The sequence below is a fragment of the Hemiscyllium ocellatum genome, chromosome 19 (genome assembly GCF_020745735.1).
Source record: "Hemiscyllium ocellatum isolate sHemOce1 chromosome 19, sHemOce1.pat.X.cur, whole genome shotgun sequence".
Lineage (NCBI taxonomy): Eukaryota > Metazoa > Chordata > Chondrichthyes > Orectolobiformes > Hemiscylliidae > Hemiscyllium > Hemiscyllium ocellatum.
Window position 1 is genome coordinate 25,321,227 of NC_083419.1, and position 16,320 is coordinate 25,337,546.

At 40.9% G+C, this 16,320-nt stretch overlaps 1 protein-coding gene across 1 annotated transcript in view; it reads left to right on the plus strand.

Annotated features, from left to right (window-relative positions):
- Positions 1-16,320, plus strand: part of ppfia2 (PTPRF interacting protein alpha 2) — a 506,299-nt gene that overhangs the window by 427,668 nt on the left and 62,311 nt on the right. Inside the window, exons 19-20 of the mRNA XM_060840055.1 lie at positions 6,636-6,717; positions 14,275-14,475. Coding sequence (XP_060696038.1) covers positions 6,636-6,717; positions 14,275-14,475 — 283 coding nt within the window. The remainder of the gene's footprint in view (positions 1-6,635; positions 6,718-14,274; positions 14,476-16,320) is intronic.

The following is a 16,320-nucleotide window of genomic DNA, read 5'->3' on the forward strand; positions in this document are numbered from 1 at the left end:
CAGAACTAGGGGTCACAGTTTAAAGATAGGTATATCTAAACCCCAAGGACTATGGCAGTTCAAGGAGACACCTCACCATGATTGTATGCACTGTAGACCAAACCACTACCAGCTAATGAGTTTGTAGAGTGCTGCCCCCAATCATGATTTCCATACTTGGTCTAATGGCCAGCTTGCCTAACAATGTTAGGGGATGAACCGTAGTAAGTCTTAACAATAAGACACTTATCTTAACAAAAGATGTAGCTTATTATGTGATAGCAAGAGGCACAAGTGATATTGGTTTTAATCTTATGAACCTATGAGTAACTCACTTCCTGTCTCCTCAATAACTGACCAACATCCACAAGCCATATGTCAAGAGTGTGATGGCATATTTTCCATTTGCCTGAATGGATGCAGCACCAACAACACTGAAGAAGGTTGACGTCAAGGAAAAACCAACGTACTTGATTGGCACTTTATCCACTACTTTCAGCGTTCACTGTCTTCACCACAGACATACAGTGACAGTAGTGAGTAGCATCTACAAGATGCACTGCTGTAATTTATCATGCCTTCTTTTACCATCCCTTGCAAACCCACAAGATTTACCACTTAGAAGGACAAGAGGATCAGTTGTATGGGACCCATCATCTTTCTAGGTTCCCCTCCAAACCACACACCAAAACTAAATTGCCATTCCTTTGTTGTCAATGGGTCAAAATCATTGAAATTCCTTCCTAACTCCATCATGGGTGCCTCGACATTTTTAAGTACTGCAACATCTCCATAAATATTTTAAACTTATATAAAGGTAACTATTTGGTCATGAAAAGGAGATAGCTGAACTGGCACATTAATCTAAAAGATAGATTATTGGAGAAGCAGGCGGCAGACATTTAACGGGCTATTTCAGATTACTCAAAATAACGGTATTGCTACTATAAAGAAAGGGAAAACCACCATTTGTGGTTGATTAGGGAAAGCATCAAACTTATGGGAAAAGCATATACATGCACTACGACAAATATCAGGTCAAATGATTGTCCAGAAAGTAAAAAAAAGAAGAAAATGACTGCAACATGAATCAGGAGGAAGAAATTACAATACAAGTGAAACTATCTAGCAATATAAAAACAGATAGCGAGAGCTTCTCCAGGAATTTAAAAACAAAAAGAGTCATTAAAATGAGTTTTGGTCCCTGAGAGTTCACAATTATGGAGTTAATAGTAGGTAATAAGGACATGGTAGATGAAATGAACAAATATTTTGCTCCTTTCTTCACTATTAAAGCATTAAAAAAATTCAGTAACAGCTATGAATTCGGAAGTGAAAGGGAGAGAGGACCCTCATGAAATTATATGAGTAAAATGGTGTTTAGAAAGGTGAATGAGCTATTAGCTGACAAGCCTACTGGTCCATATGAATTTTATCTTAGGCTTTTAAAAGTGTGACTAATGACCCAATAGATACATTGGTGTTCATTTTTCAATGTTCAGACTGGAAAACTGTAAACATATTCCATTCAAATAGGGATAGAGACAGAAACAGGACACCAGAGGCCACTCTGTTGTGGCCTATGCATTTGTTGTAAGGAAGGCATATGAATTGACCATTAAGGTGATTATAGCTCAGCACTTCAAAAATATTCAAGATAATTCTGATGAATTGGAATGGGATTATCAAAGTAAAATCATATTTAACCAAGTTATTGGAGTTCTTTGAAGGAGTAACGTGCAGTGTGAATAAAGCGCCGTCTTTAGAAGTACTGTACACTGTATTTGAATTACTACAAGGCACTTGATAAGGTGCCCCATCAGATATTATTGTATAAAAGCTCCAGGTACAAGGGGTAACATAGTAGCACGGATAGAAGGTCAGCTAGCTGCAGGAAAATAATGGCATAAACGGATCCTTAGGCGAAAGTAAGGACTGCAGATGCTGATGAAGGACTTTTGCCCGAAACGTCGATTTTCCTGCTCCTTGGATGCTGCCTGACCTGCTGTGCCTTTCCAGCACCACATTCTTGACATAATGAGTCCTTGTTTGATTGATAGGATATGATGAATGGAGTCCTGCAGTCTGTGCTGGGTCCTCCATGTTTTACAACTTACAAATTACTTAGAAAGGCACAGCTAAATTTTGCAGATCATAGAATTCCTATAGCGCAGAAAGTGACCATTCAGCTGATCGAGTGTGCACTGACCTTTCAAAAAGCATCTCATCTAGACCCAGCCCCCCCACCTAATCCCCGTAACTCCACATTTTATCATGCTAATCCACCCAGCTTGCACATCGTTGGACTGTGGGAGGAAACCAGGGCACCCAGCGGAGCCCCACACAGACGCAGGTAGAATGTGCAAACTCCACACAGACAATCATCTAAGGTTAGAATCAAATCCAGGTGCCCAGTACTGAGACAGCAGTGCTAACCAGTTCGCCATAGTACTGTTGTGTCATCAAAGAGTGTCACCAAAGAGGTAGGAAAGTACCCTGTGAGGAAGACATAAGGAGTGTGCAGATGGGCATAGATAGGTTGAGTGAATGAGCAAAAATCTGAACCTGGCATAGTTCACGACTCAAGATGTTAGAATGCAGGTCATGTACACAGTCAAGAAAATTATGGGATGGTATCCATTATTAAGAAAGGATTTGGAAATAAAATTAAAATTGTATGCTTCAGTTATACAGGGTATTGCTGAGACAACTTTTCAAATTCTGCAGTTCTGGTCTTATTTAAGCAACGATGTAAATGTATTGGAGGTAGTTTAGAGAATTAGATTGATACCTGGAACATATGGGTTGTCTGATAAGGAGTTTAGAAGAGTGAGGGGATTTCAGGTACATATATTTGGAAGCGGCTAAACCCCGAGATATTACATGTGTAGTGTCTCCCACCTGCCGTCCTCCTCTAGCCAACAAAAAGACTCTCGTGTTGCAAAGGTAAGGCGTTTCAATTGATATTTCTTGTGTTTCGTGTGATTGAGTAAAAGTTTACTATTAGTTGGTTATTTGAATAAGACCATAAAGAACTATTAACAATTGTTTAACTCATAAATTTGTATAAAATTAATAGGTAGAGATGACTGGACAGGTGATGTGCTGTAGCTGTATGATGTGGGAGCTGGCTGATCCCATTGTGAACAGCAGTGATGACATCTGCAGCAAGTGTTGGTTGCTGGAAGAACTCTGGATCAGAATTGATGATCTGGAATCTGAACTTCAAATGCAGCAACACATCAGGGAGGGGGAGAGTTTCCTGGACGCCTTGTTTCAGGAGGCAGTCACACCCAGCAGATTAAGTAATTCAAATTTAGTCAGTGATCACGAACAACAGAATGTGACTGCAAGTGAAGCAGGTAGGAAGTTCTGAGTTCAGGAGAAAGTGAGGACTGCAGATGCTGGAGATCAGAGCTGAAAATGTGTTGCTGGAAAAGCGCAGCAGGTCAGGCAACATCCAAGGAGCAGGAGAATCGACGTTTCAGGCATGAGCCCTTCCTGAAGAAGGGCTCATGCCCGAAACATCGATTCTCCTGCTCCTTTGATGCTGCCTGACCTGCTGCGCTTTTCCAGCAACACATTTTCAGCTCAGATTCTGAGTTCAGCAGTGGAGGAGCCTCAGCCATTGACCTTATCCAACAGATGTGAGATTCTTGCTGTGTGGATGAGGAAAAGGGCTGTGGGGAGGAAGAGCCAGCTGACCACGGCACCGTGGTGCAGAAGGCCATTCGGGGGGGGGAAGCAAAAAAACAAGTAGTTGTTATAGGGGATTCTATAATTAGAGGGACAGATAGTGCTTGATAAGCTAAAAAGTCTAAAAACTGATAAATATCCTGGTCCGGATGGGCTACATCTGAGAGTTCTAAGTGAGGTGGCTGAAGAAATAGCGGAGGCATTGGTTGTAATCTTTCAAAAATCACTGGAGTCAGGGAAAGTCCCAGATTATTGGAAAATCACTGTTGTAACCCCCTTGTTCAAGAAAGGATCAAGACAAAAGATGGAAAATTATAGGCCGATTAACCTAACCTCAGTTGCAGGTAAACTTCTAGAATCCATTGTTAAGGATGAGATTTCTAAATTCTCGGAAGTGTAGGTTCGCATTAGAACAAAACAGCATAGAGTTAGTAAGGGGAGGTTGTGCCTGATAAACCTGTTAGGTAACAAGTAGCTTAGACAGGGAAACCCAGTGGATGCTATCTACCTAGACTTCTAAAAGGCCTTTGATTAAGTGCTTCACGGGAGGCTGCTGAGTAAGGTGAGGGCCCATGGTGTTCGAGGGAAGTTACTGGCACGGATTGAGGATTGGCTGTCTGAGAAGGCAGAGAGTTGGGATGAAAGCAAAGTTTACAACCTTTATCTTTCTCTGAATCATTTTTCAAAAAAAGGTCTCCCAAATTGGGAAATCAATGCAATGCAAATAGGAGGGAACGATTTGTTTGCATGTGTGTCTGCACAATGCAAACACACCCATTGGAGGGAATTGAAACAGAAACTAGCAAATACAATTACAGAAACATATGTTGTAACCACATGCAACTATTTCTGTAGTTCTGTGTACACATTCCAGAAAGCTCTGAATGCTTACATTTTGCATAACTTCCAGATTCCAAGAATGTTTGCAATCATCTCCACACACCTGCACCATTTTTTTGCATTTGCTCATGTGTTATGAATAAAATTATGTTACTTCAGAAGGTATGGATAATGACCTCAGTGCAAAATTAGCAGTCCAATGGCAAACATTGCTACAATGTTTTCCTTTTAACTTCTAGAGTTTTCATTGAACAGAATTTTTAAAATGTGCAAAATTTATAAAAGACGGAGAGTAAAACAATTACCAGACCTGGAAAGGAAATCAAGTTTAAAGAAAAATTACTGATTGAATCTGTTGAACTGACTTTGCAAAAGTTTTGACTGAATTGCCTAATTGAAAGCTGAGGTACTGATCTTCGAATTTACATAGAGTTTTATTGGAAGTTAATAATTCTGGTCTTGCAATTACATTCAACTGAGGTATTCCTTGGATTACTTGATAGCAACTTAATCTCTGGCCAGACTGTTAATTTCTTTTCCACATCATGACTTCAGTTTATTAAAAGCATGCAGTATGTCAGGAAGCTTTGTTTAGTTGAAACTTTCGAAGAAGTCATAAGAAAGTGATCTGGTAAAAAGATTTCTGTTGCCCAATAGCATCAAGAATCATTTGCTGATAATTTGCTGTTTGTATACCTTTACTGAGTACAAATAGGCTCATGTTTTTGCCAATAATAGTGTAGTGATTACTCCTCAAGAAGCATAAATGGCAGCTTTGAAATGCCCTGAAGACATGAATGCTGCTACTTAAAAACAATGATAATGAAACTATTCCTCCAAGGTGATGCAAAATGGATGATCATGAATTAGAAGTCTATGCAATCCTGTTTTGCTTGTCATGGTAAATTAAATCAAATGGGGTTAAAAAAAACGCTGTTCAGTTATTTCTCCTGTTGTGCTGTGCATTACATTTCACGTTTAATTCTTATAGAATCATACGGCAAGTAAACAGATCCTTTGACCTAACTTGTCAATGTCAACCAGGTTTTCTAAATTGAACTCGTCCCACTTGACTGCGTTTGGCCTGTATCCCTCTAAAATTTTCATATCCCTGTACCCATCCAAATGCCTTTTAAATGTCATAATTGTACTCACCCCTACCATTTCCTCTGGCAGCCCGATCCACATATACACCAGCCTTTATGTGAAAAGGTTGCCCCTCAGGTCCCTTTTAAATCTTTCACCTCTCATCTTAAATGTATGCCCTCAAGTTTTAGACTCCCTGACCTTGGGAAAATAACTTGGCTATTGCCCTTATCTAGGCCCCTCATTAATTTATAAACCTCGTTAAGTGTCCTGTGCTCCAGGGAAAAAAAGTCCCAGCCCATTCAGCCTCTCCTTATAACTCAAACCCTCCAGTCTCGGTAACATCCTTGTAAATCTTTTTGCACACTTTCCAGTTTAATACCTTCGATAGTAGGATGACCAGAATTGTATGCAGTCCTCCAAATGGAGCCATATTAATGTCTTGTATAGCCAGAACATGAAGTCCCAACTTCAGCATTCAGTGCTCTGCTCAATGAAATCAAGCATGCCAAATGCCTTCTTCACCACCAAGTATACCTGTAATGCCACTTTCAAGGAACTACGTGCCTGCATTCTAGGTCTGTCAGTTCAACAACACTCCCCAGGGACCTACCATTAACTGTGTAAGTCCTGCCCTGGTTTGTCTTACCAAAATGCAACACCTTGCATTTATCTAAATTAAACTCCACCTGCCATTCCTTGGCCCTCTGGCCCAGTTGGTCCAGATTCCATTGTATTCTTAGATAACCTTCTTCACTGTGCATTATACCATCAATTTTGATGTCATCCACAAACTTACTAACCACGCCATCTACATTGTCAACCAATTTGTTTATATAAATGATGAACAACAATGGATCCAGGATGGATCCTTGCAGCACACTGCTGGTTACAAGCCTCCAGTCTGAACAACAATTCTCTCCCACCATCTTTCTTTGTTTGAACTGAGAATCGTGTCAAAGTCAAGCTGCGAATAACGGCTATATATAATTCAAGACCAATTTCAAGCTGTGGCTTTTTGGCTTTCTTTACAGGCATGATTTGTTAGAGGAAGCTCGGAGAAAAGGTTTGCCATTTGCACAATGGGATGGACCGACAGTTGTCGCATGGCTTGAGGTAGAACTGAATAAAAACAGTGCACTCACAAATTGTTTCACTAATCTGTATGAGCAATACGTGCTATTTATAAACAACGGTGCATTTTTAAAAAAAAAACGCCTCTGGCATTTTATTGTTTGTTTTATTGACATTATAAGGGTAACTGTGAATTTCAGTCTCCAGAAATTTGCATCTCAGATTGTTTGAATGAACTTGTTCAGCCAACAACCTCCCTGCCCTACCCAATTCAAAAAATAATTAATTAAATTAAAACCATGGTGTTGCTAATATCAATTCTCAATATATATCCTCCCAGCTGGTAAGACTTCACAACAGAAATATAAAGCTATAAAATTGCTATAACAGATTATTTCTCTGGGAGGATAACTGCAAAAATTAATTTTATTTAAAATGGACCTTTATTTTACTTTTGTTGTTATATACTCTGGTAACACAAAACAATGTTATTCCATTACAGAATAATTAGTTTTTGATAATGCATTTATAATATTAATTATACCATTCATAAGATTCCGAAATGCTTCAAAGCTTTTGTTTAATGCTCTTAAGATGTTGATGAAGTTGATTTACATCTTTTCTAACCTCCAGGACACCACTCCCAATTCCAAGACACTTGGAATTCCAAGTGTAAGACACTTGGAGTGCTGTTCTAGCTTCTGAGATTACTGATTAGGTTCTAAATGCTCAATCTTGCCTCTTGCCTGAACTTCAGTTGTGAGGAAAGTGTGAGAAAAGGTCATAAGAATTAGGATTTATAATCAGCTAGAAAGGAATAATTTGATTAGGGATAGTCAACACGGTTTTGTAAAGGGTTGGTCATGCCTCACAAACCTTATTGAATTCTTTAAGATGTTGACCAAACAGATGGATGAGGGTATAGTGGTTGATGTGGCACATATGGATTTCAATAAGGCATTTGGTAAGGTTCATGTGGTAGGCTATTGCGCAAAATATGGAGGCATGGGATTGAGAGTGATTTGGCAGTTTGGATCAGGAATTGGCTGAAAGAAGACAGGGGGTGATGATTGATGGAAGATGTTCATCCTGGAGTTCAGTTATTATTGGCCTCCCGCAAGGATCTGCTTTGGGGCAACTTGCTGTTTGTCATTTTTATAAATGACCTAGATGAGGGTGTGGGAGGATGGGTTAGTAAATTTACAGATGACACTAAGGTTGGTAGAGTTGTGCATAGTGCCAAAGGATGTTGCAGGTTACAGAGAGAAATAGATAAGCTGCAGAGCTAGGCCGAGAAGTGGCAAATGGAGTTTAATGTGCTAAAGTGGAGGTGATTCACTTTGGAAGGAGCAACAGGAATACAGAATACTGGACTAATGGTAAGATTCTTGGTAGTATAGATGAGCTGAGAGATCTTGGCGTCTATGTGCACAGATCCCTGAAAGTTGCCACCCAGGTTGATAGTGTTGTTAAGAAGGCATACAGTGTCTTGGCTTTTATTGGTAGAGGGATTGAGTTTTGGAGCCATGAGGTCATGTTACAGCAGTACAAAACTCTGTTGCAGTCACACTTGGAGTATTGTGTACAGTTCTGGTCATCACATTATAGGAAGGCTGTGGAAGCTTTGGAAAGGGTACAGAGGAGATTTACTATTTTGTTGCCTGGTATGGAGGGAAGGTCTTATGAGGAAGGCTGAAGGACTTGAGGCTGTTTTCAGAGAGAAGACGGTTGAGGGGTGACTTAATTGAGACATATACGATAATCAGAGGATTAGTTAAGGTTGGACAGTGAGAGGCTTTTTCCTTTGATGGTGATGGCAAGCGCAAGGGGTCATAGCTTTAAATTGAGGGGTGATAGATATAGGACAGATGCCAGTGCTAATTTCTTTACTCAGAGAGTTGTAGGGGTGTGGAATGCCCTGCCTGCAACTGTAGTAGACTTGCCAACTTTATGGGCATTTAAATAGTCATTGGATAAACATATGGATGAAAATGGAATACTTTAAGTTGGATGGGCTTCAGATTGGTTTCACAGGTCGGCGCAGCCTGTAATGCACTGTAATGTTCTATGTCCTTTATTTTTAATGTGGTGACCCTTGGGTTAAACCACCACCAGTTGTCTCTCTCAAATGAGAGCATTGAAGACTGGGCCCAGAAGACTGTGGAAAGAATGCATTATATTTTGACATTGTGACAAATTAAAAACAATGAGTCATTCTCCTGACAGTCTGTGGAGCTGCATCCTTTTCTGTCTTATTTTTCTGCCTAGCTTTCCCTGAGGCACCAGATACGAAAACCTTTCAAAAATTTACTGACACAAGTAAAGAATATTACAAACCCAAGTTTCCTCTAATTCTGAAGTGCTATCACTTTTACTTGGCAATTTGAGAAACAAGGAAATCCGTATCGGAATTTTTGACTGAGAAGCCTGCGAATTTGGTTTAACTCTTCGAGCGATGCTGAGAGACAGCCTAGGATGTGGGATAAATTATAAAGCTGTGCAAAAGCGCCTGCTAGCTAAAGCTCTACGGAACTTCAAACAGGTTTTTCCACTGGCTTTATCAATGGAAAATGCAGCAAGTGCAATACCTGAGTTGCAAAGTATTCCAATGGAAGTGGACACTTTTGCCAGTCTACCTGAGCTTGAGGGACACCATTTGAGTGCAGGCAATTGTATAGCCTTACTGAGGATATATTGTGATCAGATGGACCCTAGATCAACCCATGGAGAATCCACAAAACAAAGCCAAGCCTCAGCCAAATGGTTAAAATTTTCTTCAGAATCCTGGCCAGCAAGCTATTGTAGTGGTTGCTGGTGTTTGGACTTGAGAAGTGTCCTACTGCACCTAAATTGAGTAAGATAATTTATAGGCCGACACCCAAGAGGATGTCCGGGAGAGTTCATATCCTGGAAAATCCATCTGTGCCTGATTTGGAACATTTAAATTGCTTAGCAATACCCAAATCAGAGCTAATCAGGATAAATGCCTGGATAAATAATTGTCTGGTTCTGGTGGAGCTCAATACTGGTACGGCCACATCAATGATTGCAGAACCAGTCTTTAATAAAATTTACTCTGGACTCATATTGATTTTGAAGCCCGATGGATCAGTTTGTCTTAGTGAGGATTTAAATAAACAATAAACCAAGTTTTTGCAACTGGATAAATATCCAATCCCTCAGGATTTATGTGCAAAGCTGGCCAGGTGAGTGGGAGTGCTGCCCTTGACAAAGATTCTTGAGACGTGCTTGGTTGCAGCTACATTTCAACCAGGATTCCCAAAAAAAATGCTACAATTAATACCCATAAAGGTTTGTGCCAATATGTGGCACTGCCTTTGGGGGTATCACTGGCCTGTTCAATTTTTCAGCAGAAGATGGAAAACATTTTACAAAGTTTACATCAGGTTGCCATTTATCTCAATGGCATTCTGATAACAGGGAAAACTAATAAGAACACTTAGAGAACTTGGACATAGTCCTAAGGCATTTTTCCAAGGCAGGCATATGCTTTTGAAGGGAAAACTGTGTGTTCCAGGTTTCCTAAATGACCTACTTGGGCTACAGAGTTGACAAGGCTGGGTTCCATCTATTGTAAGATAAAGTGTGAGCAATCAAAAGTGCCCTGGCTCTCACAAGAGGCCAGGAGCATAAGTCATTTCTGGGCCTAGTAATTATTATGGAAAGTTAATAATAACCTGACATCCATCTAGCACCTTTACATTAACTTCTAAAAAAGGGTCAGCCTTGGAAATGGTCTCATTGACAAGCCCTAGTTTTCAATGAAGAGAAAAATAGCTAACATCCTCGAATGTGTTAGCATGCTGTGATCCCAAGGAGGACCTGGTGTTGACATGCGTTGCCTCCCCATAGGGAATCGGGGTGGTATTAGCTTATTTTGTTGTCCACTGGGGAGGAACATCCAAAAGCTTATGCATCCAGGACTTTGGCAAAGGCAGAGCATAAATACTTCCAGATATAAAAAGAAAAATTGGCAGTCATATTTGGAGTCAGGAAGTTTCACCAATACCTTTATGGATGGAAATTTGTGATAATCACAGACCTCAAACCCCCTCTTAGTCTGCTTAGAGAGGACAAGACATTGTCACCCATTGCTTCGGCCTGTATTCAGCAGTGGGCTCTAATACAAAGCGCTTATAATTATAACTTAGAACACCATCCAGGTGGCCAATCAGTGAATGTGAATGCATTGTGCAGCCTTCTATTAGCGTATGCATCACTGGTTTTAGCCCAAATTGAAGCGTCTGTAATGATATTAAATTTTCTGGACACTCCCATTCACAATATCTGACTTTGGACACAGAAAATTCCAGTCATTTCTGAACTGAAACAACTGGTATTAATGGGGGAAACCAAAAGGCCATCACAAGTAGATTTGAAAGCTTTTTAGACCAAGAGAGATTGGCTCACAGTAGAGAACAAAATATTTTTCTGGGGAGCAAGAGTGACTGTCCCGAGCAAAGGTCCCTATCAAATACTGGCTGAGCTCCACCAGGGCCATCCAGGGGTCTCCAAAATGAAGATGCTGATGAGAAGTTATATCTGGTGGCCAGATATATCTATGTCAGTGGGCAGTGCCCAGAGTGTCAACAAAGACAAAGGTTACCACCAGCAGCTCCCCCACAGCTGTGGGAATGGCCAGGTAAATCTTAGACTTGGTTGCATGTTGACAATGCAGGTGTTTTCATCAGTTCAATGTTCTTAGTCATTGTAGAGGTCCACTCAAAGTGGTTGGATCCAGTGCATAGGCTCCATTTATCAGTCACTGGAATGATGATAGAAAAGCTGTATACATCTTTTGCAACACACAGAGTCCTGGAAGTGTTAGTCACAGATAATGTGTCATCATTTATCAGGAGGGAATTTTGTTATCTTTTAAAATCAAATGGTGTCCAACATATAAGAACTGTTCCATACCACCCATCATCCAATGGCCTTGCAGAAAACGAGGTCAAAGTTGGATTGAAGAAACAGCCTGCAGCCTCACTAAATACCAAGCTGTCATGATTTGTGTTTAATTATAGGACAACACCACATGGAACTACAGCGATAACATCTGTAGTGTTGCTAATGGGTAGAAGACTCCACACCAGGTTAAGTTTCTTCTTCACAGACCTGGTGGGTTGCAGGTGAAATGACATTAGAAACTCCAATGCCGCACCTGAGACTCTGCTAAGTGAAGAGACAATTTGATAGAGAGGATGAAGTTTGGTGTAAGAATCATGTAAATGGCCCTGTACGGGAAAGAGGCATAGTTGAAAAGAGGTCAGGACCAGTGACGTATAAAGTTCAGTTAAGTGCAACGGTCCTGAATAATTATATGGACCATATGAAAGCCAAAATTTGTAAACGGTGTGGGAGCAAAATGTGCCCTGCCTCTGGGAACCTTTGGAAATACTATTGGAACCCTCTCCATCAAAAATTGTTGTGTTTCTAATTCAGAGGACAAAGACAAAAACATTAATTGCTTGGAAAACTCAGCACATCTGGCAGTATCTGTGGGAAAAAAACACAGTTAACATTTTAGGTTCAGTGACCCTTTGTCAGAACTGATGGTAGCAAGGGAAAGGTTGCTATTTACATAGATGTTGGTTTGGGAAATGTGGGGAAAGTAGGTAAAGATAGAGCCCAAAGAGACAGAAAACAGTTGGACAAAGACATGGTTAAAGATCAGTCTGGGGGATTAACTGTTAATTGGGATTATTAGTACAACCATGACAATGGGTTGTGTGTGCAAGCAGCCCATGTGATGACGAGGCCTGGTGTGTGGCAGTTGGGGTAAGGACATGGCTTCAAACCCTAAAATTATTGAACTCGATACTGAGTCCTGAAGGCTGCAGTGTTCCCAGCAGAAAATAAGTGCTATTCTACCAGCTTGCACTGAGTTTCGCTGAAGTACTACAGCAAGCCCAAGGCAGAGATGTTGGCTGAAGTGGCTGGCAACTGGAAGCTCAGGGTCTCTTTTATAGACAGATTGCAGGTGTTTTAAAAAACAGTCGTCCACTCTGTGCTTCAAATTTTCACAATGTGTGCAATGAGTATAGTAGACTAGATTGAGTAAAGTGCAGGTAAAGTGCTGCTTCATCTGGAAGGATGTTTGGAGCCTTGGAGGAGGGTGAGTTGGCAGGTATTACGCCTTCTGCAATTGCAAGAGAAGATGCCATGGGGCTGTGGGGATGTGTTGGAAGTGAAGGAGGAGTGTACTAGGGAATGGTCCTTGCAGAATGCTGAAAAAATAGGGGAGGGGAATATGTGTCTGGTGATGGCATCCCACTGGAGGTGGCAGAAATGGTAGCTAATGATCCTTTGAATGTGGATGCTGGTGGGATCGTAAGTGAGCACAATGGGGGACCCTATTGCTGTTGTTGGATGGAAGAGTGCTGGTGAGGGACAAAATGCAGAAGAGATGTGAGGGCTGAAATGTGGGAGATGGGTCAGACATAGTTGAGGGCCCTGTCAACCACAATGGTGGAAATTCCTCAATTGAGAGACCTCCTTAAAGAAACCGGTATCATTGGAACAGGTGCAGCTAAGATGGAGAAACTGAGAGAATGGAATAGTAGATTCTTGGAAGCATGATATGAGGATATATAGACAGGGTAACTGAGAAGTCAGTAAGTTTGTCATGGGTATTGATTAGATTACTTACAGTGTGGAAACAGGCCCTTCGGCCCAACAAGTCCACACCAACCCGCCGAAGCGCAACCACCCATACCCCTACATTTACCCCTTACCTTACACTACGGGCAATTTAGCATGGCCAATTCACCTGACCCGCACATCTTTGGACTGTGGGAGGAAACCGGAGCACCCGGAGGAAACCCACACAGACACGGGGAGAATGTACAAACTCCACACAGTCTGTCGCCCGAGGTGGGAATTGAACCCGGGTCTCTGGCGCTGTGAGGCAGGCAGTGCTAACCACTGTGCCACCGTGCCACCTATGCAACAATATTGGTGGCCAGTCTATGCCCAGAAATGGAAACAGACATGTCAAGGAAGCGAAGGGAAGAGTCAGAGATGGGGCAGGTGAAGGTGAGAGCAAGGGATGAAAATTGGAAGCAAAATAAATAAACTTTTCCAATTCATGATAAGAGAGGGAAGCAGTATCAATGAAGATATTGCTATACTGTGAAAGAGTTGTGGGTGAGGGCCAGGGCCCCCAGAAGAGCTACTAAGGACAAAAGAACTACCAATCTTGTAAGCCTGAATGTTTGACTGCAGAGACATTGGTATTGTAGTCAAGAACTGCTGCTTGCTGTTGAAACAAGAAACTTGACAATTGGAACAATGAATTAGAGAAAGAATGGAGAGGTAGATTAAAATAAAAGTATATTGAAAGAAATAAGAAACAGGAAGAAAATATGGAAAGCAAATGTAATAAATGCATGGGGTTTCATTTGTTGTAAAAACATGCCATGTACAAATTAATTTATCGAGTGAGTAGAATGAATTGTTACTGCTGATTATAAGTATCTACCTGTACATTAATTTTTTATTATATAATCTGCATTAGCCATTTAAACATTCTTTCGTAATCTGGATAATGAGTGAATTATGTTTTTTTTTGCTATACAGCTGTGGCTTGGAATGCCTGCATGGTATGTTGCTGCTTGCCGCGCAAATGTAAAGAGTGGTGCCATCATGTCTGCCCTGTCTGACACTGAGATCCAAAGAGAAATTGGAATCAGTAATCCTCTTCATCGCTTAAAACTCAGACTGGCAATCCAAGAGATGGTGTCACTAACAAGCCCATCAGCCCCTCCAACATCGAGAACAGTGAGTGTCATTTATCATATTTTAATAAGCTTGCTATTCTGATAATATTGGTATCCTTGTTTTCACACTTTTGAATGATGCCAATACATATAGAGTCTTCATTAGCAGGGAAAGAATTACAAATTGGAATCAGATGTCAAATTTAACAGTATAAATGATACATGAGGGATTGTGAGTATCTGAAACCAGAGATCAGAATACATTGCTGAGATTCCTCCTCACTACCTGCTAACTGTATGTGGCTAACTATGATTTTTTAAAACGCAATTGATTTTTAAATATGAATATTTTACAGTGCGATAACATTGTTCGCTAGATTTTATGTGCTCTTGGCAGGCTTGTTTTTGATGGTCAGTTGTGATGATCATCTTCACACCAACTCCTAAACTTAGCTGGTGATTGTCAAAATGATCATCCCATTCATCACATGTAAGTAAATAATTAAGTGTCAATTGTTAAAAACTCAATTGACCTCTCTTTTACCATGCCAGTGCCATTACTACAGTTAACATAAGCAGGTGGATGGGAGTGAGCAATATAATTTTTACAAAATGTTTTTAAAAAGACAGGAAGGAAATGGGATTGCTATTTTCAAATGTGTCTTTCATGGATACTGAACTGGCCCAAAGGTAGAAGACAGAGGGTGGTGGTGGAGAGTTGTTTTTCAGACTGGAGGCCTGTGACCAGTGGAGAGCCACAAGGATCAGTGCTGGGCCCTCTACTTTTTGTCATTTGCATAAATGATTTGGATGCGAGCATAAGAGGTACAGTTAGTAAGTTTGCAGATGACACCAAAATTGGAGGTGTAGTGGACAGCAAAGAGGGTTACCTCAGATTACAACAGGATCTTAATCAGATGGGCCAATGGGCTGAGAAGTGGCAGATGGAGTTTAATTCAGGTAAATGCGAGGTGCTGCATTTTGGGAAAGCAAATCTTAGCAGGACTTATACAATTAATGGTAAGGTCCTAGGGAGTGTTGCTGAACAAACAGACCTTGGAGTGCAGGTTCATAGCTCCTTGAAAGTGGAATCGCAGGTAGATAGGATAGTGAAGAAGGTGTTTGGTATGCTTTCTTTATTGGTCAGAGTACTGAGTACAGGAGTTGGGAGGTCATGTTGCAGCTGTACAGGACATTGGTTAGGCCACTGTTGGAATATTGCGTGCAATTCTGGTCTCCTTCGTATCAGAAAGATGTTGTGAAACTTGTAAGGGTTCAGAAAAGATTTATAAGGATGTTGCCAGGGTTGGAGGATCTGAGCTACAGGGAGAGGCTGAACAGGCTGTGGCTGTTTTCCCTGGAACATCGGAGGCTGAGGGGTGACCTTATAGAGATTTACAAAATTATGAGGGGCATGGATAGGATAAATAGGCAAAGTCTTTTCCCTGGGATCGGGGAGTCCAGAACTAGAGGGCATAGGTTTAGGGTGAGAGGGGAAAGATATAAAAGAGACTTCAGGGGCAACTTTTTCACGCAGAGGATGGTATGTGTATGGAATGAGCTGCCAGAGGGTGTGGTGGAGGCTGGTACAATTGTAACATTAAAGAGGTATTTGGATGGGTATATGAATAGGAAGTGTTTGGAGGGATATGGGCCAGGTGCTGGCAGATGGGACTAGATTGGGTTAGGATATCGGGTCGGCATGGACAGGTTGGACTGAAGTGTCTGTTTACATGCTGTACATCTCTAAGACGCTGTGATTCTATGCGTTGGGAGCAACCATCCAGTATGACACAAAAATTATGTCAGGGTATTGTGCAAATATTTAGAGATCAATTTCATAACTTATTTGGTTTTATGTTTTCTTTATCTAGCTTTATTTGTAAATTTAATACACAGATCAGAG